The sequence below is a fragment of the Centroberyx affinis genome, unplaced genomic scaffold, assembly GCF_046629955.1.
Source record: "Centroberyx affinis isolate AG114_WGS23_722 - 3 ecotype Tasmania unplaced genomic scaffold, CSIRO-AGI_Caff_v1 ptg004772l_1, whole genome shotgun sequence".
Lineage (NCBI taxonomy): Eukaryota > Metazoa > Chordata > Actinopteri > Beryciformes > Berycidae > Centroberyx > Centroberyx affinis.
Genome location: NW_027282316.1, coordinates 316,609 through 344,264, shown reverse-complemented (window position 1 = coordinate 344,264; position 27,656 = coordinate 316,609). Strand labels below are relative to the sequence as shown.

The 27,656-nt window shown below is 42.6% G+C and overlaps 1 protein-coding gene across 1 annotated transcript; it reads left to right on the top strand.

Annotated features, from left to right (window-relative positions):
- The first annotated feature begins 457 nt into the window (after window positions 1-457).
- Window positions 458-26,863, top strand: kpnb3 (karyopherin (importin) beta 3). The gene is made up of 26 exons (XM_071545103.1): window positions 458-591; window positions 3,050-3,130; window positions 5,780-5,972; window positions 7,078-7,180; window positions 8,791-8,887; window positions 8,976-9,080; window positions 9,221-9,343; window positions 9,695-9,815; window positions 10,004-10,091; window positions 13,357-13,463; window positions 13,893-14,017; window positions 15,233-15,322; window positions 15,736-15,909; window positions 16,625-16,843; window positions 17,526-17,609; window positions 17,774-17,906; window positions 18,471-18,592; window positions 19,327-19,423; window positions 19,758-19,930; window positions 20,674-20,785; window positions 21,204-21,259; window positions 21,729-21,851; window positions 22,466-22,685; window positions 23,828-24,056; window positions 24,176-24,317; window positions 25,275-26,863. Exons 1-26 carry the CDS (start codon window positions 514-516, stop codon window positions 25,359-25,361), a joined length of 3,282 nt encoding a protein of 1,093 aa, XP_071401204.1. The 5' UTR covers window positions 458-513; the 3' UTR covers window positions 25,362-26,863.
- The last annotated feature ends 793 nt before the right edge of the window (window positions 26,864-27,656 follow it).

Sequence of the window (27,656 nt, the reverse complement as noted above, 5' to 3'; positions counted from 1 at the left end):
ACAGCAAAATTAAGACAAGATTTTATGACATTACAGATGTACAAATGATATTTATTTTTACAAAGTAGTCTGAACTACTTTTACTAAGTAACTTTAGTTAACAAAACTATATTTCTCCTGTAGTTCAACTAATTCCAATGTAAAACTATACTTTCAAAGTAGCTGCCATAACACTGTCTGTACACCCGTATACCGTGTATATCTACAGTAACAATACTGTATGTTTCTATTCCTCTTGCATCAACGTGCTCATTTCCCGCGCTTTGGCAATTTACTACTAACTAATAAGAACAACGTATTCACTTTCCCGTGTCGATTCCATCCAATAGAGGCCGAGTGACTGTGTGAGCCAATGGCTTGGGTTCGCTGCAGACCATTGGCCCAATGAATGGCGAGTAGACTTGATAATAGAAGCCAATGGGATCGCAGCAGCATTGTGTGACCGGAGTGGGGTCTGCCGGGCTCATCTCGCCGCTTCTCCACCGGGCTGGTCTTTTTCTGTATCTCACTGCAATGGCGGAACAGCAGCAGTTCTACCTCTTGCTGAGCAACCTGATGAGCCCTGACAACACCGTCAGGAAACAAGCAGAGGTAGGCTAAAATGTAGCTGTTTTCACGGATGACAAGCCGTATGAAGGTAGGAAGCGGTGTGATCCGGTTAGCCAAGTTAGCTTGCTAGCTATCCAGCCTAGCCGCGCGCGCAGTGCGCTTGAACGTCAAGCTCGGTAGCCCACGTGCGAGGTGAAGCAGAGACTGAGAACTAGTCGGCTAACTACCGCTAGCTAATGCTAACTACATTCACCATGTTGCGTAGTTAGCCCGACAGCCTTCTTAAAGTCACGAACCAAGCCACAGCACTAGCTAGCTGTGTGTGTATGTGTGTGTTACACTCAGTCGTTCGGATTCAAAGTGAAATGCCCCGCTTCTTCGTTGCCTAATCAAAACTGTCCAGCTGACTGGGTAGCTAGTCATTTAGCTAGCAGAGTAGAGGAAGTAGCATAAAGCTAGGTAGCTATTGCCCTGTAGCTAGTTGCACAAGCTAGCAAGCTAATGTTTCCCAGAATGACGGTGGAGGAGATGAATTGTTAGGCTAGCATTTCCTGGTAAATAAGACACGAGTTCATAAATTCATTTCAGACTTGTATGTCACGTTTTGTAAGGTTGACCGACTAGCGTAAGCAGGGGATGAGGAGTTTGGGAGCCAGTTTATTCGGAGCGCAAGCTAAGTTATCTATACTCCTGCAATGGCCTTTGGTTGATTTTAAGTCTGTTAAACATAATCGACTAGCCAAACAAGCTGCTGTTGTATTCATCGCTCTTAATAATGTAACCCATCTGGTGAATTAGCTCAATTTTCACACACGTCATTGCAAAGCCTCGTCTCTGGTCATCCCCTCTCACTGGATTAGTCACTCCCAGAGGATTTGTATGGCCGGAGTATAGCTGGCCTATTCACTTTTTCCCACCATGATTAGCCTCTTGTCCGCGGCAGAGCTTTGTTGCCACAGTTTCCTCTCCAGCACCCCACTTTTGGATGCGGTAGTTGAATCTTATCACCCTCCTCCCTCACTAGCAGTCAGCACTTTCCTTTACAAAACACACCGACTGTCTGTCTCGATGGCTAAGCTCATTGGAATCCATCCTTTTAGAGAAGCACACACACAGCTACTAGAAATGGATCCAGCTGTACAGGACATGAAAGCCATGCTGGCAGCCTGGTTTAACAATTTAGGACTGCAACTTCAGACATTTTTTATTTATTTTTGGCTGCAAATATGTTAACTACCCCTTTTTGTGGTTGAAGTTTGAACCAAATATTGACTTGAGCACTTTGGATTGCCAGTTTACTGCAGTCAAGATATAGTGATGGTTAGCAAGCTTTGATATGCAACAAATTTGCAACAGTACTTTTAAGTCATCAGTTGTGTAACTTGGACTATACAGAGATCAAAGTAAAAACCAATGCAGCGCCTTGAGTTTCCAGCCACTGTAATGGTTGAATGCAGCATTGAGTCCATTCATTAAGTGTTGCCCCCCCCCCCCCCTGCTAGCACAGACCCCGAGGTTCCTCTCTATCCCCCACCATGTCATCAAGCATCCTGGTCTCGCATTTCTTGCATTGCTTTGAACCAGCTGAATGTAAAGCATGTGTGTTACACAAGACTCACCCAAGGGCATCCATAACATCAGTGGCTCTTTTGACCACGCTCCCGAAGACCCAATAATTGTTTCTTGGTGTGTCCTACATGCTACACATCCTAGAGTTGTAGTAAATTGAAAACTGACCTTTACCTTGTTGCCAATTCTCTGTATCACAACATATGCCTATTAACCAATACATGCCAAAACAAATACAATTTTCTAGTCAAAATCCCATTACTTTTACTTCCTAGAAAATGTAGTATTTTTAGTCGTTGCCCCGCCCCCCTTTTTATGTGTTCGCCCCCAAAAACCCGATTTCATTTGACTTGGACACCAGCATCCTATTTGAACTGGAAATACAGCAAACTACAGAAGCAAGACTCCATCAAAATGCCCGTTCTTTGTGACTTCAGCATATTGAGCATGGAAGTCACGCTGCTCGGGCCAGGGAGTCAATATTTCACTGCAGCTATAATGTATGCACCCATACTTTAAGGCAGTGATTCTCAACCTTTTTCATATCAAGGACCCCTAAGTTAGTACACATTAGGGCCACGGACCCCCATTTGTGTCTCTGACCCAAATCTGAGAATATTTTTATTGTTGGATATGATTTTGTCCAGAATTCCATGACTGTCTGTATTGTAGGCAAAGAGATAACTGAAACTATTCTTCTAGTCATTGTTCTACATTCTGTAACTGTGAACTTCTTGTAAATGATATAATGGTGAAGTTTAACAATTCATCAATTTGCTGCTGGAACCTCCTTAAGGACCCCTGGTGGTCCCCGGACCCCGCGTTGAGAACCACTGCTTTAAGGTATACGCGTGGACCAAATGGCATATGTTGTATGACGAAAATCCTACTTGCTGTATTCCTTACCACTGTCTATTGATTGCCTTTGCAGGAGACCTATGATACTATCCCAGGCCAGAACAAGATCACATTCTTGCTGCAGGCCATCAGAGATGCATCTGCCACTGAGGAGGTTGGTACACTCAACAGCATGACTGGCCCCCCCCCCCCCCCCCCGCACAACAGTGGTGTTTAGCCTAACAACCCGAATCGAAAAGAAAATCTAGTATTAAAGGGACTGTGTGGCGTTCGAGATCCTTGTTGTCGCACCTGTATCCTGCCTATGGGTGTGTTTGAGGGAAGTGTGAAAGTGTGTGTTGTGAGAAACCATGTCATCACACTTAAGGTGTTGCAACACTCACGGTTCCATCCGGTCATATCATGGAATCTGAGTGGTGTGTTCCAGGCAAGTCGGGGAATTTAATAACTTCTGTGGAAGTTGGGGGAACTTTCAGGGTTCCTACGCAGGTCTGGAAAAGTATTCAAAATGAATTTGATCATTTCCAGGTCTTGAATAGTTTGGGAATTTGAAAAAATGTCTGGAAAAGTATGGAAAATGTTGCGGTTCAGGTCCGATACACACATAATTCTAGCTTTTATGTTGTTGTAGAGCCACTTTGACTCCACAGTTTTTGTTGATGTGAAGAATAATGTTCAGATAGAGGGACGCTCTTATTACCCAGCCGCTGTCAGCATGCATTATATCAAATACCCACCAAAATCAAATCCAGTCAAGAACATAGGATCTGGGAAAAATATGGAATTTGAAAATGGAAACCGTGTAGGAACCCTGCCAATCATCTCACATATTGTGATATTTGTCGCTGTGAAGAGCAATCTTCATCTATACAGTGATATGACCTAGTTAGCAGGGGCAAGATGTTTATCTGCGTAAATCATATTGAACACCAGACAAAATCTTCAAAACAAATCAAGGTCTGGAAAAAGTATGGAATTTTTTTTTATTGAAAATGTGTAGGAACCCTGAACTTTACAAATGGGTGTATTTTCCACCCGTTTCACACATTCATTGCATTATGCGGTTTTTTAATCTAAACATCTGGAATGAAAACCCGACTCTCTACCCCTTTAAAAGAAAATCATCAAACCGGGAAGGAAGAACATTTTAGGTCATGAAAGCACTCTGACTTAGTTTTGGAAAGTCGTTGAAAAGTCATGGAATTTTACATCAGGCCCACAGTAGCTTTTGCTTTTTAAAAGGTAAGCCAACAGGCGGCATTCTAAGCATGTAATTTATTAGCCGCCCAGCCGTCACGTTTTGGCCCATCGCCACTTCCAGACGCGAAGCCTCGATGCGAGTCACAGTTTTGGCATTTTGGCGGGTCATGTTTACTCAGCGTCCACCAGCTGCTTGGTCCTTCGTGCCTCCTCTCCCTTTTCTTTACCTCCAGGCTGATATTTTTAGAGCCTTGAAATGGGAGCAGGCGAGGAGGTGCTCGGCCCAGGGAGAGTGTGACTCTGCCTCTCTGAGATGCTGCAATTTTTTTTTGTTAGGGCAGTCTTTATTTTCTCTAAATAGCTACCTTTTGATTTGAATCAGACGTTTGAATTCATTCCACCAGATTGCCTTCGGGTTTATTTTGGCAGCAGGATCCGTACTCAATGTCATTTGGCATTTTTTGTTGACTGCAAACTAACAAAATAGATTGTCAGGAAATTTGGTGGTGTAAACTGAAATCACAGGTATCTAATTGCAGAAAATTAATTAAGGTAACTGCCTTTAGTGCTTTGAACAAAGTTGCAGCATCTCAAGAAGGCAGTCATCTATTTGCTCTAGTTACCTGTGATTCAAATCAGACATTTTATTCTACCAAATTTCCTGTAGGCTTGTTTTGATAGTTTGCATTCTACATAGGACACTGACAACAAACAGTACTAAAGCCCCTAAAGCATGTCTTTTTCCATGGTGACAGCTAATCTGTAGTTAGACATGCATTTAATTTTCAGGTTACAAATGACCTGACAACTTTCCCTATTTATTGTGCACTACTTTACACAGTAGAGCATGTAGACGGGCATCTGCAGCCAGCTGGCAAATGGAACAAGGAAGTACTAAAGCAATGGCAGACACATGGTTTAGCTAATTTTCATTACATCTGTTACAATCAAGTCACATTACAAAGTGAGCAGTCAGTGTGTTGAAAAAGACATGCCTTGGGTGCTTTTTGGTTTGACTTTAGGTAGCGTCCATTGGCTCTATAGGACTGTATTGTGAGCCACACCCAGGCAAGCAAGACCTATGTAGCTCTAAGGTGAAGCAATATGGTTGAAATCAATATCATCATATCATAATCATAAGGATTTTTCTCTATCTATATTCTAATATCTATCTATGTTGAACCGAATGGTAATGTTAGATGTGATGTCAAACAAAACAGAAATATTCAAATAATATTCCTACCATACCTCATTTTATGAGAAGTAAAATTTGCTTGTCATCATCAATTCAGACAGCAGAAATGTGTGTCACAATATCAAAATATCTTCATATCATCAAGATGATAAACGATAATATTGAATTATCGCCCAGCCCTAGAAGCAGCTGTCAAGATTTTGGTCACAATCGATTGGTAATTGAAAATGAAGGGGGAGATTGGGTCCAGGACAAAAATGGCTGCAGTTAGCTTTAACAAACCAGAAAAGAACAACTTCAAGTCATCAAAGTGCTGCGACTTGGTTAGGTAAAAGTCCTGGAGTTTTAAATCAGGGCCACAGGGGGGAGAAAGCCCATAACGTTGAAACCTGTGTCTTCACCCACCAGGTCAAACAGATGGCGGCGGTGCTGCTGCGGCGGCTGCTGTCGTCGTCCTTCGAGGAGATCTACCCCGGCCTGACGCTGGAGATGCAGACGGCCATCAAGACAGAGCTGCTCAGCAGCATCCAGCAGGACACTTCACCCAACATCCGCAAGAAGGTCTGCGACATCGCCGCAGAGCTCTCACGCAACCTCATCGGTAAGGCTCCTCTGACGTTTTGAAAAAGGTTTTTTGATTTTTGGTCAGAAAAAAAATTGGGAACGTTTGCAGTAATTTATGTATGGGTGTTGGTTGAAAACAAATAGATAACGGACACATTAAAGTAGGGCTGGGCAATATATCAATATTATATCGATATCGTGATATGAGACTAGATATCGTCTTAGATTTTGGATATCGTAATATCGTGATATGGCATAAGTGTCTTTTCCTGGTTTTAAAGGCTGCATTACAGTAAAGTGATGTCATTTTCTGAACTTACCAGACTGTTCTAGCTGTTCTATTATTTGCCTTTACCCACTTAGTCATTATATCCACATGACTGATGATTATTTATCAAAAATCTCATTGTGTAAATATTTTGTGAAAGCACCAATAGTCATCCCTACAATACTGTCGCAATATCGATATCGAGGTATTTGGTCAAAAATATTGTGATATTTGATTTTGTCCATATCGCCCAGCCCTACTTACAACTGAACATTTAGCCCACTTCGTAGAAAATACCGAGATATATATCGTGTATCGCCATTCAGCCTAAAAATACAGAGATATGATTTTTGGTCCATATCGCCCAGCCCTATATTAAAGTAGTATCAGAACTACAAACAAGTCGCATTTGGCGAAATTTGCTGTTTTGAGTCAGAAATGGGTCATTCCTGTGATTTGTTTGAGTTTTTTTTTCTTTCCCTTGATGCAGACTTGGTATCTGTTGATTTTAGACTTGTTACCTTCTTCTGTTATGTTCTAAGTTGCAAAGATTTGTGGTTGTCAAATCTGATCGCGCAACGTACAATGCAAGTAGCCATACTGGGAAATATGCAGGTGATAAGCCTAAATGTCAAGTGAAGTCTATTTCCGTGACCCTTTGGGCTAGAAATTATATTTTAGAAAGTGTTATAGCCAAGGAGGTGTGATGCCTTTTATGAGAAGTGGAGTTCAGTTAGACTTGTTGCAAGGCTAGCATGAAAGATGTTGTGATTCATTACTTTAAAGATGAACACTAATAATCTGGCGCCCTCAATTTTTTTTTTCTTTGACATGACGCTGTTTTTGCTCTTTGCATTTGATGTCTTGGCTCTAGATGATGATGGGAACAACCAGTGGCCAGAGTTGCTCAAGTTTCTGTTTGATTCAGTCAACTCTCAGAACGTAGGCCTGCGAGAAGCCGCCCTGCACATATTCTGGTGAGCTCCGATGCACTTCAGTTCAATACAACTTGATTTATCCCACAAGACAGGCACATATTAAACATCATCACATTCAAAACAAGACAGAATTTTAAAGACATTTAGACCACTTATCTGCCTGTAATAGGAATGTGCACAAGTAAGGGGTGTAACGGATACCGGAAGAAATCTGAACCGTTCGGTTTGCCACCCACAGTTCAGTACGCGCTTGCATGCCACGGTTCATACGGTTCTGTGTCCCCTCAGTCCCCACATGGGTCTGATCTCCCTGGAGAGTATCTGTCCAATCAGTTGTCAGAAATGCATGTCAATCTATGATGACATCACAGATGGATTAGCCTACTAACACAGGAGTAGCCTATGGAGCAAATTGTGGAATTTTAAGTTTCACTTTCAGACTCTGCTGCTGCTGCTCTGCTGGTCTGTGAATCGCCAAATGACAAACATGACGTGATGCACATCGCCGCATTAGAGATCCATTTGGATCAATCTGATCAACTTTGGATTTTGTGGCTTCCGTGTCGATATTGCGGCAGTGCACCACAGAAGAGCCTGACGTCACTCGCATCACGCAGCAGGAGGAGAGGAGGAGGAGAGCTGGAAGGACCAAAACAACTTTTTGTTCCCGCAGCAGCGAGTTCAGACAGGCACAGAGCAATAACTTAAACATCGGGGGTAGTGATGCGAGGGTCAGGTTTTTGTTTTTTTGTTTTTTTTACCTGTGGCCGCCCGATCCACCAACATCCAAACCCGCCCGTTCGTTCTCAATATTATCTTCAATCGACCCAACCCGCCCCACCTGCAGGACCCGTGGGTTTCTGGTTTACCTGCGCATCACTATTTGGGCTGTTTATAGCAAAGACTTGTAGCCCTGATCAGTAGTGGAAGATTTCAGTAGGTAGGCCTACATAATTTTAAGTTGCTTTTTATGGTGATGCCCTGGAGTAAAGCCACTGAAGTTTGCATTTTATGTTGCAATTTATGTTGATGTTGGCCTACATAGCCTACAATGCAGGGATATTTTATGTTAAAATAACAAAGAGCCAGTATTTACTTTACTTGTTGATTTAGTTATACTGGACTTAAGTGAAAAGGTTTTCATTCAGGAAAACTTCAGATAAATACATTGTGTAAATTGGAATTTGCAATTGTACTTCCCCTGCCCGGTGCACCAGATACAGGCCTATATACCGAAACCGTGATATGAACTGAACCGTGAGTTTTGTGAACCGTTACACCCCTAGCACAAGTCCATTTTCTCATGGTCAACTAAGTGTGTGGTTGAAATTAATATTTAGTGCATACTAAAATTTAGAAAGCCTCAAGCAGATTATGGACAAAAAGCATCTTTTGCGTCACTTTCACTAATCGGTAGCACATTTTTACAACATACCTCACCACATTGTTACATTTTTTTATGACTCAACATTAATCCCTGCAAAGGTGTATTTGGTTTAGTGGCCCATTCTTTCCTATTGCTATGACCCGTGCAGTTTGAGCTCTTTAATGTTGAAATCCATTACATGACCAATTTGAATATAATTGCATATGTTCAGGCAATAGTACTGGCGACTGACACTTGTGTGTGTGCCTTGGCGTTTTTGTAGGAACTTCCCCGGGATCTTTGGCAACCAGCAGCAGCACTATATGGAGGTTATCAAGCGCATGCTGGTCCAATGCATGCAGGACCAGGAGAACCCACAGGTAAGATCTTCTTAAGACAATTGCGGGACAGTTAATTTCCTGATTTTTATGTGTGTCGGTACATTTGATCTCTCCTATAATCCTTCAGATTCGTACCCTGGCAGCTCGGGCTGCAGCCTCCTTCGTTCTGTCCAATGAGAGCAACACGGCGCTGCTCAAACACTTCTCCGACCTGCTGCCAGGCATCCTGCAGGTCAGACGCCCAAATCCTCCACATCTTAATTCTTTGGCTCAGTTCAGGATCCCATGCGTGATCTCTAGTGCAATACTGTGTTCCAGTATTGGCTTTTCCACTGGTTTACCTAACCGCAGCACGTGTCCTTTTTGGTTCAGGCAGTGAACGAGTCCTGCTACCAGGGAGACGACTCGGTGCTCAAGTCCCTAGTGGAAATCGCCGACACAGCACCTAAATACCTGAGACCCAACCTGGAGGCCACCCTGCAGCTCAGTCTGAAGGTGAGTCAGACAGCATCCCTAATACAATTTCATGGAAAACATCCCAGTGAGTAGTTATTGGTATTGAACATGCCAACGATGTCCAAAGTCTTCATAACAAGTGCACATGTTAGTTCCATTAAAAGCCTTTCTCATGGCTCCTAAGGCTTCAGTGTTTGTTAAAATATTTCTGAAAGTGGTTTGTTGAATTTTGATTGAATTGGCTTCTTGGACATGCTTAGTAGTTCTATTTTTTACAATGCGAATGACAATCATTCATGCTTCTGAGCATCTTTCACGCTTCGAATTGGCGAGTGAAAATCCGTTTGGATGAGTGTAAGCTCCATTATCAACTGTTTGCCTCTCTTCCAGCTGTGTGCCGACACCAACCTGACCAACATGCAGAGGCAGTTGGCTTTGGAGGTCATCGTCACCCTGTCAGAGACGGCAGCAGCCATGCTGAGGAAACATACCGCCATTGTGGCTCAGAGTGGTGAGGATCTGGTTCACCATCACTTTACTAGTTTTAGGCCATCTGGCTACTGGCGGCCTACAGCCAGTGTTTTGATTTAATTTTTTGATTATTTAGTCGGCTTGTAGTTGAAATTGACACAACTTATTATGTTTGATCTTGCACTTGTTGTGAAGGAAAACAAAATGATCTGTGTGTTGTATGCGCAGTGCCCCAAATGCTGGCTATGATGGTGGACCTGGAGGAGGACGAGGAGTGGGCCATGGCTGACGAGCTGGAGGACGACGACTTTGACAGGTAATCCCTTTTTTTATATCATCATAATAAACACACAATATAATCATCACCCTGAGACTTTGACCTCTGAATAGCACTATAACGTTGGGTGTTTGATCCATAAACCTGCGTAGACTTAAAGCAGGCCTATTCATAACACGATCTTGTCAAATGGTACTATATTGCTGCGGTGCATGCCAATGAAGAAATCAAATGCAACTATTTGAGACGTGACGTAAAGGTCAGTTTGAGTGATGACTGTGATGAATGGGTTGTCCTTTGAACTTGCCATATACTCATACGCGCTCTTGTTATTGATAAGCTAGTTTCACATACGGCATCGCGGCCGAGGAATTCCCCTTCACAAAGTTCAGACAGCTACTTACCTTGATGTAGAACAATGGCTTGGACATAAATCCGACTTGTACTGGAAATGTCTGTTGTGCCTTGATGACACGATGCCTCTCTGTTCTCATTGACGGGGATACAGACATCATGAATGAGGAGTGTGAGATTGTTTAGGTCCCTCTGTTTGGTTTGACAGTAGAAACTGAAACGTTCCCGTGTCTTTAGGCTAATGCTTTTAGGCTAATGGTTAATGTAATTGGCTTCATTGTTGCAGTACAGTCTTACAGTATTAAAACATATCAAGAGAGTAGAAATGCAGGCTTTATACCATCTGCTGGGACCAGGACACAAGTTGGAACTATAACTAACTGTATACCTGTCAGGACAGTTATATGTAGTCCTTTATCATCATCTATTTCAGCACCTGAGATAACATCGTTGACAACCAAATGGAAATCGTTTTGTTTACTGAATAAAACTTCCCAATTTCTCTGATTGGCAGCCTGGAACACCTCTTTGTTATGGGGGGGGGGGGGGGATTGCATATCTAGTTTGTGCTGTGCTCTCAGGTTTTGCTGTGTGCTGCTTTTTTTTTGTTTTTGTTTTTTTCCAAATCAGGAGCACTAGTGCTGCTCATGCCAAAATGTCTATCAGTATTTTAATTTCAAAGAAGGCCGCTTCCTGAATTGACCTGACCAAATCAGAAATGGTACAGTTGAAACAAAAGGGACCGGCAGTCATTCATTTTCAGTGAGAGCTGGTGATGAGGGGTCGCCGTGGCAGCAGCCAGCGGCGTGATGCCAGAGGCGAGGTGAAGTTGAGCTGAGGTTAACTTTATGCAAATTAGCGGCTCTGCGCTGAAGCAGCCGATAGGAATTTGACTTTCTCCCCACTGTAATATCTCGCTGTGTACTGAAGTTCATATCAGATATTTTTTCCATATTGACGAGGAGAAACCGGTTGTTGCTGTCTCCGCTTTCCCGGAGCTTTATGATCCATCGTTGTCTGTTGTATTGTGTACTGAGAGCAAAGACCCAGGCCAGAATCCTTGTGTGTGCAAACATACTCTGCCAACTAAGTGGTTCTGATTCAGGTACAATGCGCACAATAGCTGAGTCAAACGGCATTTAAAAAACGAGTATTGTTTGGAAATGTCGAAGAGGTATTTTTTTGCTTGCTAATATTAATCGTGGGAAGTTGTTAATTTGACAGTGTGTCAGTTCATGACCGGCCTGCTGAAAATAGCTCTACTACAAACTTGATATTGGGCGGGCCAAACAGAACTTGGTGTCTGTACCTAGTGCTGGGCTGGCAGTGAGCAGTCAGCAACCAGAGCACCCGGCGCTGCTCATCACTGCTTCCCATCGGTTACCCAAAAAGTTTCCCCGTGTATCTCAGCCCTAATGTTAGCTTGCATTAATATTTCCTAATATCACTATGCCTGTAGCTATTGCTAATTGTAGCTGCCAGCAGCTGAATAAATAGCACTGTGATCTGGAAAGCTGTGTAAAATTATTTTCTGCCTCCCGTTTGCTGGGAGATTTTTTTGTAGTTGGGCTGACTGACACACACACGTGCCGCACTCATACACAAACTCTGATACTGCAGTCAGTTTGGTTCCTCAGCTGTTGGCAAGCTGGCTTAGTTTAGCTTTAGCTACCTTGCTCATGACTCACATTAAGCTAGGTAGCAAGTTAATGTTACTTGAAATTCGATGTTGGGATCAACAAAACAGGTTTTGTGTAGAAACAAGGATCGTTGTTGGAACTCTGCATCAGTTCCCGCCTTGTACGATTAACCGCATTAAAAATCCTGTCAAAGGTAGAAACTAGCATTTCTGCGTTATTTGAAGACTCATTTTTACTTATTGGTGACATTTCTTAGAGGGGGACTATAAAACCTCCTTGAAGAGGGTGGCAAATATAAAAGCGTGGTGTTATCGGAAAACATTAGGCCCAAAATGAATATTGATGAGAATGGAAATGCATCAAATGAGTCAAATTGCCATATTCAGTTAAGGACATCCACCAATGACTTTACTAGTCTACAATTATACTACAATTATAACTACAATTATAGATATGTACATATCAACCGCTATATTCTATAGATATCAACCACTGTATTCTATAGATATCTACAATGACATTCTGACTAGTTGCAATTCCATTCCAGATATCTAAAATTGAATTCCAACTAGTTACAAAAGCAGTTTTAGATATCTCAGTATTAACTGTAACTAGTTGGTCATTGATTTCCGAGTAATTTCCGTTCAGATATAAAACATTTTATAACAAGTAAATATTGAGTGAAAGGTGTCATTCTTACTAGTTACAATTTCAAGTCGACATATCCAGAATGTGATTTCAACATGTAACTGTATTTCAGATATCTACAATTGCATTTTAGATATCCTTTATTAAGAGTCATTAATGATATCTTGAATTGGAATGATTATAGTTATAATTAATTAATAGATCTCTACAATTAACATTGCAACTAGTTATGAATGAATTATAGACATCAAGATTGATTCAATCAATTGACAATCAAATTATTGATATCAAGAATTAACATTTTGATAAGTGAGAATTCAATTCATTTTTAGTAGTTATAATTGCGGATATATACATATCAAGATATCTGGAATTAACTTTTACTTGTAAAAAAAAAAACAACTGAAGTTATGATATCGAATGACCAGTTAGAAGCAAATTGCAGATATCTTTAATCATAATGATAAAAGTACATAATGCATATGAAGTTTTGGAATTATAACTAGTCAAAACTAAATTACAGATGTTTAATTCATAGTAGCCTCAGTGATTAAATGTTAAAATGGTTTGCACCATACGTGCAAAGGTTCATAAAGCTTTGCATGTAGAGTTCCTTTGTCAGTTTCCTATGAGACTGAGTGTTGTTCCTTGTAACCCACCAGTAATGCTGTGGCTGGGGAGAGTGCCCTGGACAGAATTGCCTGTGGTCTGGGAGGAAAGATCGTACTGCCAATGATCAAACAGCACATCATGCAGATGCTACAGAACCGTAAGTAAACATCTGTCTGTCTGTGCATGTTTTGCTACTGCACAATAGAGTTGCGGGGTATACAAAATGTGGTACTTTCTTAATGCCATCAGTCGGAAAATAAAGACTGTGCCTTTTAAGGATTCAAGGGAATGTCGCTGTGATGGCTGTGACTAGTGGCCTGTGTCGAAGTGAGGGAGCTATCCGCGTTACTCAGTATTCTTGCGAAGAACGAGAGAAAAGGTTGGGGACGGTAGTGTGACCGACCGCTGCCATTTCCAACTTGTAGAGAGGCAGGGCGTTTGCAAAAGACGATTTTAAAAAGTGTGTCGCCGAGGCAACGCATCTAATTTAGCAGAGCATCCGTCTTGACGACCGTCTCCATCTCTACAAGGAATCTGAAAGCTCATTTGAACATTGAGATCAAACCCCAGTGTGTTTTGTCGCCAGCTGACTGGAAGTACCGCCACGCCGGGCTGATGGCGCTGTCGGCCATCGGCGAGGGCTGCCACCAGCAGATGGAGGCCATCCTCAACGAGATCGTCAGCTTCGTCCTCCTCTTCTGCTCCGACCCTGTAAGAAACACACACATTCACCCTCAGGCTCTTCAACCTGTTTGTGTTGTATGTAGGGATTTGGTGTAGGCTAGGGTAAATTCCCCTAAGCCCAGTTGACCTTTTTAGGGTTGCATACATTTATAGTGTGCATTGTAGTAAGTATATCAAACTAAAATAAGTTATGTAAGGACATGGTCTCTTGAAGGGAAAAGGCACAAACTAACCCTGTTCTGAAAATGAAATGGATTGATCTTAGTCTTGGTGGTTGTTTTTGACTGGAGGTCATTGTTTACCCTCTTTATTTAACACTAGTGCTAGTGTTGGATACATGGATACTTTTAAGAAATGCTTGTTTTTATACTTAAACAGGCTGTCCGCGGGGTCTTAAAAAGTAATAAATCAATTTAACGAAAATTAAGGCCCTTAAAAAGTCTTAATCGCCATTTTATGAAGTATTCAATTTTGTAGCTAGTTTTTCAGTGTGAATAGCCTATTTGTCCAAAGAGTTTGTGTGCTAAAGGTTTGCGTGAATTTATTTATTTTGCTCCTCACAACTACTACAACAAACTACAACCGGAAACAGTGATGCATAACCCGGAAGTTAAGAGACGCTCTCTTGTGCACCGGGCCAATTTGGGATTCTTCTGTGTAGGCTGTCACTAAGTGGAAAGTGAATGGGAAGTTATTGCAAACTAAGACTGTTTCGTTTTGCAATCTCAAAATCAATGTGTAGTAAATGTAAGTTAAAGTTGTGTCGCTGATGTAACCGGTTACAGCTCATAGTGGCGTTGAGGTCTTAAAATATATTGAAAAGGTATTGAATTTAACTTCATGATTCCTGCATATACCCTGTTAAAGAACATGTTTTGTATTTTTAGTGGATCAGTTTCCTTCAAGTGACTGACATCTTGAATCTTGTTTAGCTTCCCTTTAGAGTATCTCTTTTCATGTGTGTAGATATTCAGGTTTTCTGCCCTGCCTATAGTGTTGTTAGACTATCCACACTTACATTTTTATTTGTTCAAGTTAATTGGCTAGGGAAATTTGTAACAAGTCAGTTGACATATAACAGAGCAATTGGCTGATGGATGTATAGGTAATTGACATTTAGTCATTTTGGCTTTTCTTTTTCTCTTAAATTTGATACGTGTGGTTGTTAATGTTTCAGGAATTCTGTCCACAACAATTGCAATGTATGTTGGTTTTGACTCTGCCTTTCCTCTCCCTCCTCAGCACCCTAGAGTGCGCTATGCTGCTTGCAACGCTATTGGACAGATGGCCACAGACTTCGCCCCCACCTTCCAAAAGAAATTCCACGATAAGGTAAATGACATTTAGAGCTTTGGAAAATGGGTTTATTGCCTGTTGGCTAGATGTTCTTTAGCTGATTTGGTTGTTGGAAGTCTGAATCTGAGCTCTGTTCAGTGTCAACACTGTTGCATGGTAATGCCAGTAATGTGCTGCAGTTACATTTTTTTCCCCAGCAATAATGAGTAGTGCAACATATTACTACAACTTCAGTAATAAGATTAGTTATCAAAGTTTTTTTTAAGGAAAGGGGGTGCAATTGGCAATTTTGGAGGTACAACAGAAAAGTAATTTATAGATGGTAATAAATTACTCAAGTATCCAAAAGTAGTTTTTTATTACTACTTTGAGTCACAAGCCCAACACTGGTCTTGGTTACCACAGCTTGTGGAACAAACCCGTTGATCCCGCACCCCTGTCTGCTCCAGGTAATCTCGGCCCTGCTTCAGACCATGGAGGACCAGACTAACCCCCGGGTGCAGGCGCACGCCGCCGCTGCCCTCATCAACTTCACCGAGGACTGTCCCAAATCACTGCTCATCCCCTATCTGGACAGCCTGGTGCAGCATCTACACGTCATCATGGTGGCCAAGCTCCAAGAGGTACCGAGGAACTGTGTGTGAGAGGGAGTGGGAGTTGGGATTAGACAAGACCTCTGATGAGACTCCAAAGTGACCAGTTTCCATCTGCTTTGCAGCCTCTCATGTCATTTTTCATGTAAAATAAAAGATGCTGGCAGCTTGGGGAAAAAAGCAGAACAGTGCTACTGTGGTCTACCAAGTCTGACATTTCTGGTAATAGACTATGAAATTGATGATATCATTTTCAAAAATGGAACATGCATTTGGAGACATTTGGTTAAATTTGCTTGCTAACACCATTGACAGTTATTGCAAGTTTTAATAATTCATACAAACATTTGTTTCAAAATATAAAATGTGGTTGTTATAATGTGATAACACTTCACAAACGCTCCTTTGATTGAATGCATGTGCATAGGTAGTTGAACATTCTCTTCCTGAGACTGGAGAAGTGTGAATTTGGAAATGGTCTGCCTGCAATCAGAACAATATTGGTCTGAGTTATCTAGCTAGTTGGAGAGAGAAGAGTAGAGAATATTTTTTTAAACCCCCATCTCACATCTGATCATTTTCTTCTGTCATGGTCAGCTTATCAATTCTTCTATCCGTTTTGTTGAGTCAGAATTAACTAATATGTCACTGGGCATTGGTTACAATGTTGGGGGGGGGGCTAGTGATTTTCGAAAGGCCTGAACGTCAAGCCCTCAATGTGCATTTTTCTCGTCCCCTGGCCCAGCTGATCCAGAAGGGCACCAAGCTGGTGCTGGAGCAGGTGGTGACGTCCATCGCCTCGGTGGCCGACACGGCGGAGGAGAAGTTCGTGCCGTACTACGACCTGTTCATGCCCTCGCTGAAGCACATCGTGGAGAACGCCGTGCAGAAGGAGCTGCGGCTGCTCCGCGGCAAGACCATCGAGTGCATCAGCCTCATCGGCCTGGCCGTGGGCAAGGAGAAGGTAGGTCTGCACGGGGTTTTGACGCAAGTATCCCCACCCTGAAGTGTTGGAGGAAAGGGGGTTGGGTGGAAGGTAGGGCTGCAACTAACGATTATTTTCATTGTCGATTATTTTCTCGATTAATCGATTAGTTGTTTGGTCTATAAAATGTCAGAAAATGGTGAAAAATGTGGATCAGTGTTTCCCAAAGCCCAAGATGACGTCCTCAAATGTCTTGTTTTGTCCACAACCCAAAGATATTCAGTTTACTGTCATAGAGGAGGAAAGAAACCAGAAAATATTCACATTTAAGAAGCTGGAATCAGAGAATTTTGACTTATTTTTCTTAAAAAATTACTCAAACCGATTAATCGATTATCAAAATAGTTGGCGATTAATTGAATAGTTGACAACTAATCGATTAATCGTTGCAGCTCTAGTGGAAGGTGGTTATATCGTTGAGTTGTCAAGAAGGCTCAATAGTAAATTCAGGCATCCCAGAACCATGTGGCAAACACCTAGCCTTCTGACACCAACCTTAGACTAAAACAAAGCATAAACTGTATTTGCAAATAGTCTTTGACCCAGACACAAACTCATTTTGGGACTCATTCTGAGGATTACCATACTACATACATCTGTCCATCCACGATGTAACGTTTCCCATGTCTTGACGTCTTGTCCGTCCCGTTCTGTTCACCAGTTCATGCCGGACGCCTCGGCCGTGATGCAGCTGCTCCTCAAGACCCAGACAGACTTCAACGACCTGGAAGACGACGATCCTCAGGTAGGAACTGGGACAGGAACACACACCGCCCGCTCTCGATCTCGGGTCACTTCGTCTAGATTCTCAACACAGCCGTCTCGTTACATCTCTATTCAGAAATTCCTTTGTTTTCATGCGATGAGAATGCGGCATTAGTCCAATCTGGCACCGTGTTTGTGTCTCAGATCTCATACATGATCTCGGCCTGGGCGAGGATGTGCAAAATCCTGGGGAAGGAGTTTCAGCAGTACCTGCCTGTGGTGATGGGCCCCTTGATGAAGACCGCCTCCATCAAGCCTGAGGTGGCCCTCCTCGACAGTAAGTAACGACACAGTGCTTCTCAGCCATGTGCCGCGGAGGCCCCAGCAGTCTGCGGTTTTTGCGTTCTAGCAGAACACTACACCAGGTGACTTCACTGATTTGTTCCTCGTCTCTGGTTGACGGTGTGCCAATCGGTAAACTCGCTTTTTTTGGCTGGAATGAAAACCTGCAGACTCTTGGCCCTCCATGGACCATGTTTGCCTACCTCTACTGTAGTTGGAGGAAAGTAGATTGACTAATGCCACTCTTGGAATCTAATGATTCTCTTGAGTTTTTATTTTAAATTTGGACACATTACTTTTTTTTTTATTTTTTAAATGCAACACGACTGAGTCTGTCCGATGAAATGTGGTTTTAATTATTCTTTGTATAAACCACATAATAGCAGTAGTCCATTTTAGTTATAGTCTTTATATAGTACTCCTCCAGCCCGGAACACAAAGTGCTTTCCTTTATCAAATTCAATGCATTGCAGTGGGTGAGCTGTATGCAAGATAAAATGAGAAGTGCTAAAAGTACAATGAAGGTTATGTGAAAATATGTCTGTTTCCCCTCTTCCAGCCCAGGACATGGAGAACATATCGGAGGATGACGGCTGGGAGTTCGTCAACCTGGGAGACCAGCAGAGCTTCGGCATCAAGACGGCCGGCCTGGAGGAGAAGGCCACCGCCTGCCAGATGCTGGTGAGCAAGGCACTCTAACAGAAGAGCAAACGGGACCCGTGAATTTCCTGCCAAGTTGTCAGGATGGTAGAGCGGGCATCGTGTTTTGGATTCAACCGCAGGAAATGGTAGAACAGCATGGTCCTCTTTTCAAACTTAGACTGAAGTGTATCAGGATGTTACTTTGTTTATTTTTCCAGGAGGCGCATGATTTTTTTGATTTATTGTATTTGCCTTTTTGATGATTTTCTGTGTTTCCCTTTTCACCTCAAGTGCAGTGCAAAGGGCCTTTTAGAACTGTGCAATGTAAATACACTTTATTGTGATGGACTTCTGCTATGAAGCCCTTGTTTCTTTTTCCCCCCTCATCTTTTTAGTATGCATTTCTTGCAGCGTTTTCATCTTAGTTTTTTATGAATTCTCCTGGCACATCCAATCTGGTAGAAAAGTGTGACTAGTGGCTACTGAGAAGCAAATTTTGTTTTTGTTTTTTTTGGGCTGGGAAAGCAGTATACAGACTCGCTCACCTTTCCCCACCTCTCCAACCACCAAACTCTAGCACCACTATTCCCTGTCAAGGATATTATAGACCAATCTAACTGCCACCAGCCAGTACATTAGGTTGATTTATCAATTTCCCGTTCCCTTTTTTGGTAATGACAACATCATGATGTATTGCAAATATAATATCAAACTATGGCGGCGTCCTGAACAATATCCAGTCCAACTAATAAGATGTGTTTTTTATTTTCCAGGTGTGCTATGCCAAAGAGCTGAAGGAGGGTTTTGTGGAATACACAGAGCAGGTGGTGAAGCTGATGGTGCCTCTACTCAAGTTCTACTTCCATGATGATATCCTTCTGTTGGAGATGATCTGACTTCTCACCTTTGACCCATGAATGGTGGTCTGAGCTAACTAGATAGCAGTGTTCTGAAACAACACATCCACACACCTCAACTTTCAGGTGTGCTTTAGTTTCATTGGGTATGACTGTCAACGATGGGTCATAAAACCCAACAATTTCTTCAGGGATCGTCAACCTTTATGCCAGTTAACATTAATATTCAAGTATTTGTTTACACCACGGGACCATAGTGGACAAGGTCATCCATGTGTTTTGGGTATGTGGAGGGATGTTGGGCTTTGGCTTCATAGTGGTGTTAGTGTGGCCCTTGACTGTCCTACGTGTCCGGGTGGCAGCGGCCGAGTCCATGCCCCTGCTGCTGGAGTGTGCGCGGGTTCGAGGGCCGGAGTACCTCACCCAGATGTGGCACTTTATGTGCGACGCCCTCATCAAGGCCATCGGCACAGAGCCCGACTCGGACGTCCTGTCGGAAATCATGCATTCATTTGCCAAGGTAACGCATTTAAAATCTGGAGTAAGCGTCTTTTTGTATCGGTAAAGTTTGCCCAGTCAAATATGGTTGAGCTCAGCGAAAGATGTCAAGTTTCAAGGGATAGGTTGACATTTAGTCTATTTCTTTAAAATTGCTTATCATTGTTGCCGTTCCTCATTGAAACAAAGTGGCACAGCCAGAAATTTTAGGCAATCTGAAGGACAAATCTAGAACTTTTCCCAACCTGTGATATAAGTTTAAAGCTGCACTAAGCAAAATGTATGTGAAAAGACAGAAGTGGGGCTGTGGCTCCCTCCAGAGAAAGCCACACTCAGTTAGCTTCATTAGCTCTGTCGTCCCTTTGCTCTCCTCCTCTGCACACCGTTTCGGCCTCGGTCTGCGATGCTTTCACTGATTTCTGGGTATTGAAGTCCAACGTTTTCAAATGGTTACCTCTCGCTGTCATTTGGAGCCACTGTGTGAAATTGCCTAGTGCAGCTTTACAAAAATATAAAATCAAAATGGCAAAGCTTATGGAAAGCTATAGGAAAAACCTGGAGAAGGCATGGTTCATAATTGCCTTGTTTTTCAGTGAAGTGTTTTAATGTCAAACTTGACTTGGACAAAGAAATCTATAATTTCATGTAATATTTTTATGAGTCATATATCATAGGAAGTTGTGGAATTTATCTAATACAATGTTGTGGAGCTCAGCACGTATTCAGACTTGACCGATGGACTGTTTTTTTTTCTTTCTCTTGAAGTGCATAGAGTTGATGGGAGACGGCTGCCTGAACAACGAGCATTTTGAGGAGCTGGGCGGCATTTTGAAAGGGAAGCTGGACGAGCATTTCAAGAACCAGGAGCTCAGACAGGGTGAGGCTGTCCGTCTGTACTCCTGTTTCCCCACTTCAGTCAGTCAGTAGTGGCTCATCTCCAACCCTCCCCATCTGGTCCCTTATGTTAGTCGCCAACTTTCTGAAAAGTGCTGTACAAATCCAGTAGGATCTTGTTTAACCTGAGTCAGGGAGGAAATTGAGAATGGAATGCCAGGAACAATGGATGTACTGAACATAGAAATTTGAATGATTGCAAACTATTTTAAAATATATTTGCAGTAGATCATGCCCATTTGGTAGACAAATTGGTTTGGACAAATTAATTTCTGTGATTATTGCAGTGTCTTTGCTACTTTACCCAGTGCTTGGTAAAGTGTTGGATCATTACAGGGTACATGGGGACGCAAGACGGAATATAAGTGAGTCTCACAATAACATTGTCCTGTCTTCCACAGCCAAAAGACAGGATGAAGACTATGATGAGCAAGTGGAGGAAACATTACAAGATGAGGTAAATATTTTCACTGGGCTGTCCTCAGGTTTTTATGCTAGGAGTTGGATAAAACTCATTTGGACGTGCCAAATGCATTGTCTTTGATTATGACAAACTGGATTATGTCACAGGTCAGTGGCTAGTAAATAACTGAATTGACTGCCTGCCAGCCAACTAGAAATTTGCAGTAGGAGCTCCAAATGATTGTTGGGTTAGCTGGCAATGTGACTGGTTACAGTAGCTTAGTAGCTACAGCTGAACTTCACCAGCATTTGGCTGCTGGTTAATAGTAATTTCCCACTCAAAACAAAACGGGCTAAATGGAAACAGACCAGATCTCTAGAGAACTGATTGATACAATTGCTTTTTTTGAAGGTTTGTGACCAAATAAATGCTGCACAAGATCCAGTCTTGTAAAAATTGGTAATGAGAAAAAACTATACTGGGCCTAATGTAGAGGGTTTTTTTTTTTTTTGTCTTTTGGCAGGATGAAAATGATGTGTACATCCTGACCAAAGTGTCAGACATCTTGCACTCAGTCTTCAGTAGTTACAAGGAGAAGGTGCTGCCTTGGTTTGAACAGCTCCTGCAGCTCATCGTCCAGCTAATAGTAAGTACTGTCTGTTTGGATCAGTAGTGAATTAATGAATCGCTGATATATCGGCATTGAACACTGTCTGCAATAATGCTGGGTTGATGGCTTGTCCACCTCACTGGTTATTCACAATTTATTTTCTTTATCCTCCCTGAAACATGCTAAGGAAAAAAAGTTACGACTGTAAAACCTTTCAAGTCAGGCTATGGTTTTCTCACTTTTGGCCACTAGATGGTGTCAAACTGACTTTAACATGGCCTATGGACAGTAGATGTGTGATTCATCATTAGTAGTGTGATTCATCATTAGCACTATGTAAACAGAAGGTAGATCTGCCTTTGACTCACTAGATTTTGTACAACAGACCTATTTCTGTAGACGTTTACACTCGAGACATTGGGATTTCTGGAATATCAAGGATTTTTACAAATGTTCACTTTTCAGGAATATAGCAGAATGTATTTTCCAGCACATTGATTGCACAGCTGTCTGTACTAGAAACCAGACTGCTCACCCCTTTAGAATTAAATAAACCAGGAAGAAAGAATGGTCTCCAACTTGGTCATTGAAAGTTGTGGAAAAGTCATGGAATTGCCGAGTAGTGCCTTAAACTCTTCCTTTCCCTCCAGTGTCCCAACAGGCCGTGGGCCGACAGACAGTGGGGTCTGTGCATCTTTGACGACGTGGTGGAGCACTGCAGCCCCTCCTCTTTCAAATATGCCGAGTATTTCCTGCGGCCGATGCTGCAGTCGCTGTGTGACTCGAGCCCGGAGGTGCGGCAGGCGGCCGCCTACGGTGTCGGCGTCATGGCTCAGTATGGAGGGGAGAGCTACCGGCCGTTCTGCACAGGTACAGGCTCTCCACTGGCCCACACGGTTTGAAAAAGTCTTGTCAGATTGTGGGCGGTGAAACAGGCTCTGATCAAAGGCATGCATGTAGTCTGCAGCCATAAAGTTTTGAGCAGGCATGTCCTGTACATTTGCAACTTTTTTTGACAAGTTAACGTAATTGGGTAGCATTACTCAAAATGAACCTTAAAGTCTTACTTGAAACGGTTGCATCCATCATTGGATTGATGGAAAGCTTCCAAGCATCGTTTTTGAGACGTTCATTCCTGTCTTTCAAATGAGTTGTAGAGAACTGGGATGACTGGCAATAATCAACTTCTCATCCAATTTGCACTCGTTAGGCTGAAGTTTGTTTATTTAGATCCCCATTAGCTACTGTATTGTAACAGTAGCTACTCTTCCTGGGGTCTCCATAAGCATTTTTAACAATACTTCAATAACAGAAAATACATCAATACACAACCACTAAGACACAAAAACAAACACCAACTCAAAGCCAGTCATAATACATATGATAGCTCTATATAATAATTTCATCTCTTGAGTAATTGAGAAAAAGAAATCACTTAGCAACTCATCCACTAAATCACAAATAAAAGTGGGATGGATAGCTCAAAAACAAAGTCATAATATTCTACTCTATTCCTTGTCTAAACAAATACAATCTTAACTTTTTGTTAAAACATGTATTACTTTCTGAAATCAAAAAACTTGGTAATGAATTCCATGCCACCACTGCTCGATAATGAACTGTTCTCTGTATTAACCTAGCTCTACACGGAGGCAACAGAAAACAACCCTCTGACTGCCGAGTAGAATAATGTCTATCTGAAAAAAATGATAGGTTACTATAAAGTATTTCTGCGGTTTTAGTCATGATATTTTTAATAATTGTTTATGAAACAAACTTCTGTATGTAAACGCAGAAGCGTGGAAAGCTGATGAGCGAGAAAAGTTGAGCCATGGCCAACTTTTCTTGGCTGACAACCTTCATCGTCCATGTTGGCAGAGTTTCCCTGGTCGTGTCGCTCAATAGAAAATAAATGGATCCAGCGACTAATTGATCATGTTGCCATTGTGGACTAGTAGTAGTTGGTATTAGGTGATGATGTTGTGCCCATCCTCTCCGCCCCGTCCTCCCAGAGGCCATCCCTATGCTCGTGGGCGTGATCCAGGCGGCCGACTCGCGCGCCAAGGAGAACGTCAACGCCACGGAGAACTGCATCTCCGCCGTCGGCAAGGTGATGAGGTTCAGGCCGGAGTGTGCCAACGTCAACGAGATCCTCCCCCACTGGCTGAGCTGGCTGCCGCTCAACGAGGACAAGGAGGAGGCGGTCCACACGTTCGACTTCCTGTGCGACCTTATCGAAAGGTAGGAGGCCGTCGGTTCACGTCTACTATCCCGATTATCAGCAATGTGTCTCCATATGTCCCGATATCCCTGCTGATTGATGCAACCTTTCCTCCAAATCTTTCGCCCCCATTCTACAGCAACAATCCCATTATCCTCGGACCAGACAACTCCAATCTCCCCAAAATATTCCTCATCATCGCAGAGGGAGTAGTCAACGAGTCGGTCAAGAGCGAGGACGCATGCAGCAAACGGTTGGCACACGTCATCCGCCAAGTACAGGTGAGCCACCAAGAAATCTGTTTTTAACGGTTTGATTAGTCATTGTGAGATGTTCAGTTGAAGTATTAAAGCTAGATAGTAGGCTTGGGCAACATTCAAAATTTTTATATCGCGATAATATCCCGGGAGTAGAGGTCTTTACGGGTCCAAAATGACGGACCCGAACCCTAATGGACCCGGGAAATTCGTTCCGAGATCCGATTGGACCTGAAAATTTTTAAAAATATATATATATATCGATCCGTTTTTGCCCGAGATATTACAGACCCGACCCGGTGCATCCGGTCTCTCGGGTTATGGGTTTCTCGGGTTATGGACCCGACAAACCCGGTAATTAAAATTGCTACTAAAAACGTTTATCGTGTCGGATACAACATATGGTGCCTAATAAAAGGAGATCAAAATAACAGAAAGACTTGCCAAGTTGTGCCGTTCTACAGTTTGTCCAGTAGATGGCAGTGAGACTCCATAATGGAATCTAGCAGCTATGTAGCTACAACAGCACTTCCATGCTTTTCTCGTCTCGTCACGTGATCAGTCCTGGTCTTCTCGGGTCCACTCAGGTATTACACATAATGATAAACAGACCGGGGACCGGCGGTAATAGAATGGGACCCGACCCGGTCCCAATTGACCATAATAAAACCCGTACGGGTCCGGGGTCGGGTCTCGGATCCTAGGGTCCGGGTAGACCCGTGAAGACCTCTACCCGGGAGTATTCGATATCGCAATTTCAATAATATCGAATATTGGCCCAAGCCTACTAGATACATGGTTGGAATGCTTCTTAGCTTCTGAAGTTAAATATTGTTGGGCCGGGTAGTCTTAGAATTATGACTAGACAAACGGCACAAAGGTTACCTTGGATCCCTTTTCCCACATTTTAAAACTAATTTCACTTTAAGTTTTCAATGTCCTCAGCTATGAAAAGGTCTGACTGTCTGGTTTGTCCCGTAGGGGTCTGGAGGACTATGGACGCGGTGTGTATCGACGCTGACGGAGCCGCAGCAGAAAGCCATACAGGACCTCCTCACTACCGCTTGAGCCTCCGTAACCCCCCCGGTCACCTCCCCCCGCCCCCCCTTCCCCCCCCTCCTCCTTTTAACCAGACCACGAAGAAACATCGAGCTCCCGGATCCGCTCCATATACAATCCCTTCCTCTTCCTCCCCGCTCTGATCTGTAGTGTGTATGGACGCCGGCTTCACCCCGCCACCACCACCACCACCACCACCCCCCCTACCAAGTCTCCAACCTCTACCCACATTCAGCCAACTGGAAGGGAGCGGGCTGGGTATCAATTACAATGGAGCGACATGGCCCACCCACCACCCCCCCAAAAAAAAAAAGACTTTAACCCTCTTTCCCCAGCAGAAGTGTCGCCGGTTCCCGCCTGTGCAAAGGGAACCAATTATCTCCATTACCCCTCCCCCCCCCCGTCTCGTTAGTTATGTGTCTTATATCTGGACTTTAACAAAATATTTTGCTCTGAGGAACTCCATTCTCCATGTCGCCCAGTGGGGAAACTCATTGGACTGTCGGGGCTCAGAAGGGCCAGAGTCGGCAAACGGGGACAGGACCGGACGTTAGAGAGCGGACTGAGGAATCGAACGAGGGCGGGGGAACGCGTGCGGGGGGGGGGGGGGGTTGATCACTGCCTGTCTCCTGTGAATTTATTTTTATTTTGTTTTTCTTATATTTTTATTTTATTTGTGTTTTTTTTTTTTCTCGTTCTCGATCCCCAGTGTTATTATCTGGGGGGGGGGAATGGGCCTCTGTTCGCCACAGCTCAGAGGGTGCGTCTCAAACTAACGGCAATGCGTGTAAAGCGGCTAACTCTAGAAAATACGAAATAGTTAGGGAATCCACATCCTTGTCCTTGACCAGACCTTGAGAGTCTGACATGGGCCTAAGCGAGGCTTCCTTCATCGCCTTCCAGACCGCCGATAATGAAATGTGTTCGGAACGGTCTGCGGTTCGGAGAGCAGTTTTCGGGTAAGGCAGCGCAATAATCTGTAGTGGGTCTTGGCCGCAACGTGTTCCGATGAGTTTGAAAGGAACACGGATTTGTAGAGTATTCGTGAAACGCGCGCTACCATCCTCTAACGTTTCGGTTTTGACCCTTTTTGCAGTCCTGCAGGTATGTGATGGAATTCCAGAAATTACCAACAATAAAATTCCAGTTGAGAATTCTGAAGAAGTTTTGTATTTTTTTTTTTTTAATTTTATGAGAGTTCTGGAAGGTCACGCACCGTTATTGCTGTTCTGTTAAAGTGTACATCTGTGAATAGCAGACTGAATTGTTCTTGGAGTGTCACAACGTTCGGTAACACTTTACAATAAGGGTCACTAAGTTAAGGGTTAGTTAATGCTTAATAAGGGTTAGTTTATGCTTAATAAGGGTTAGCTAATGCTTAATAAGGGTTAGTTTATGCTTAATAAGGGTTAGCTAATGCTTAATAGGGGTTAGTTTATGCTTAATAAGGGTTAGCTAATGCTTAATAGGGGTTAGTTTATGCTTAATAAGGGTTAGCTAATGCTTAATAGGGGTTAGTTTATGCTTAATAAGGGTTAGCTAATGCTTAATAGGGGTTAGTTTATGCTTAATAAGGGTTAGCTAATGCTTAATAGGGGTTAGTTTATGCTTAATAAGGGTTAGTTTATGCTTAATAAGGGTTAGCTAATGCTTAATGAGCATTAACTAACCCTTAACAGTTAACTAATGTGTAATTTATTATTGGTGTTCATGTTAACTAAGGTATTAATTTATACAGTATTTAATAGTTTATAAAGATGACTATTAAATGTATAAATTAATACCTTAGTTAACATGAACACCATTTGTAAATGATTACCAGACACAAACTGTTAATTAAGCATTAACTAACCCTTAACTTAGTGACCCTTATTGTAAAGTTCTGACAATTGCAAATATTTGAAAGTTAAAGCTGCACTAGATTTTTATGTAAAAATCCATTTTATAGGTCTAAATCAAAGAGGGGCTGCAACAGAAGAGCGTCCCGTCCCCACTAATTAAGATGCTGTAAATTCACCCTGTTTACCTAAATTAAATTCTGGTGTCATTATGGTCACAGGTGGGAAATCTGTTAGCTTTGGTTGACTGTAGCATGCTAGCTGACAGTTCACCTAAGAAGCCGACATATCAGCATTCAAAAGAATCAATATACCAGCAACCATGCTACTAACAAATGCTCTTTTACACTGTTTTTCGTGGGATTTTTTTTTTCTGGCAGATCTGCCATTTGCCAATCACAGTAATCTAACAAAAGTGGAGTTATATAAATGTATTCAACTGGCTATTCCAGCACATGAGGGCGGA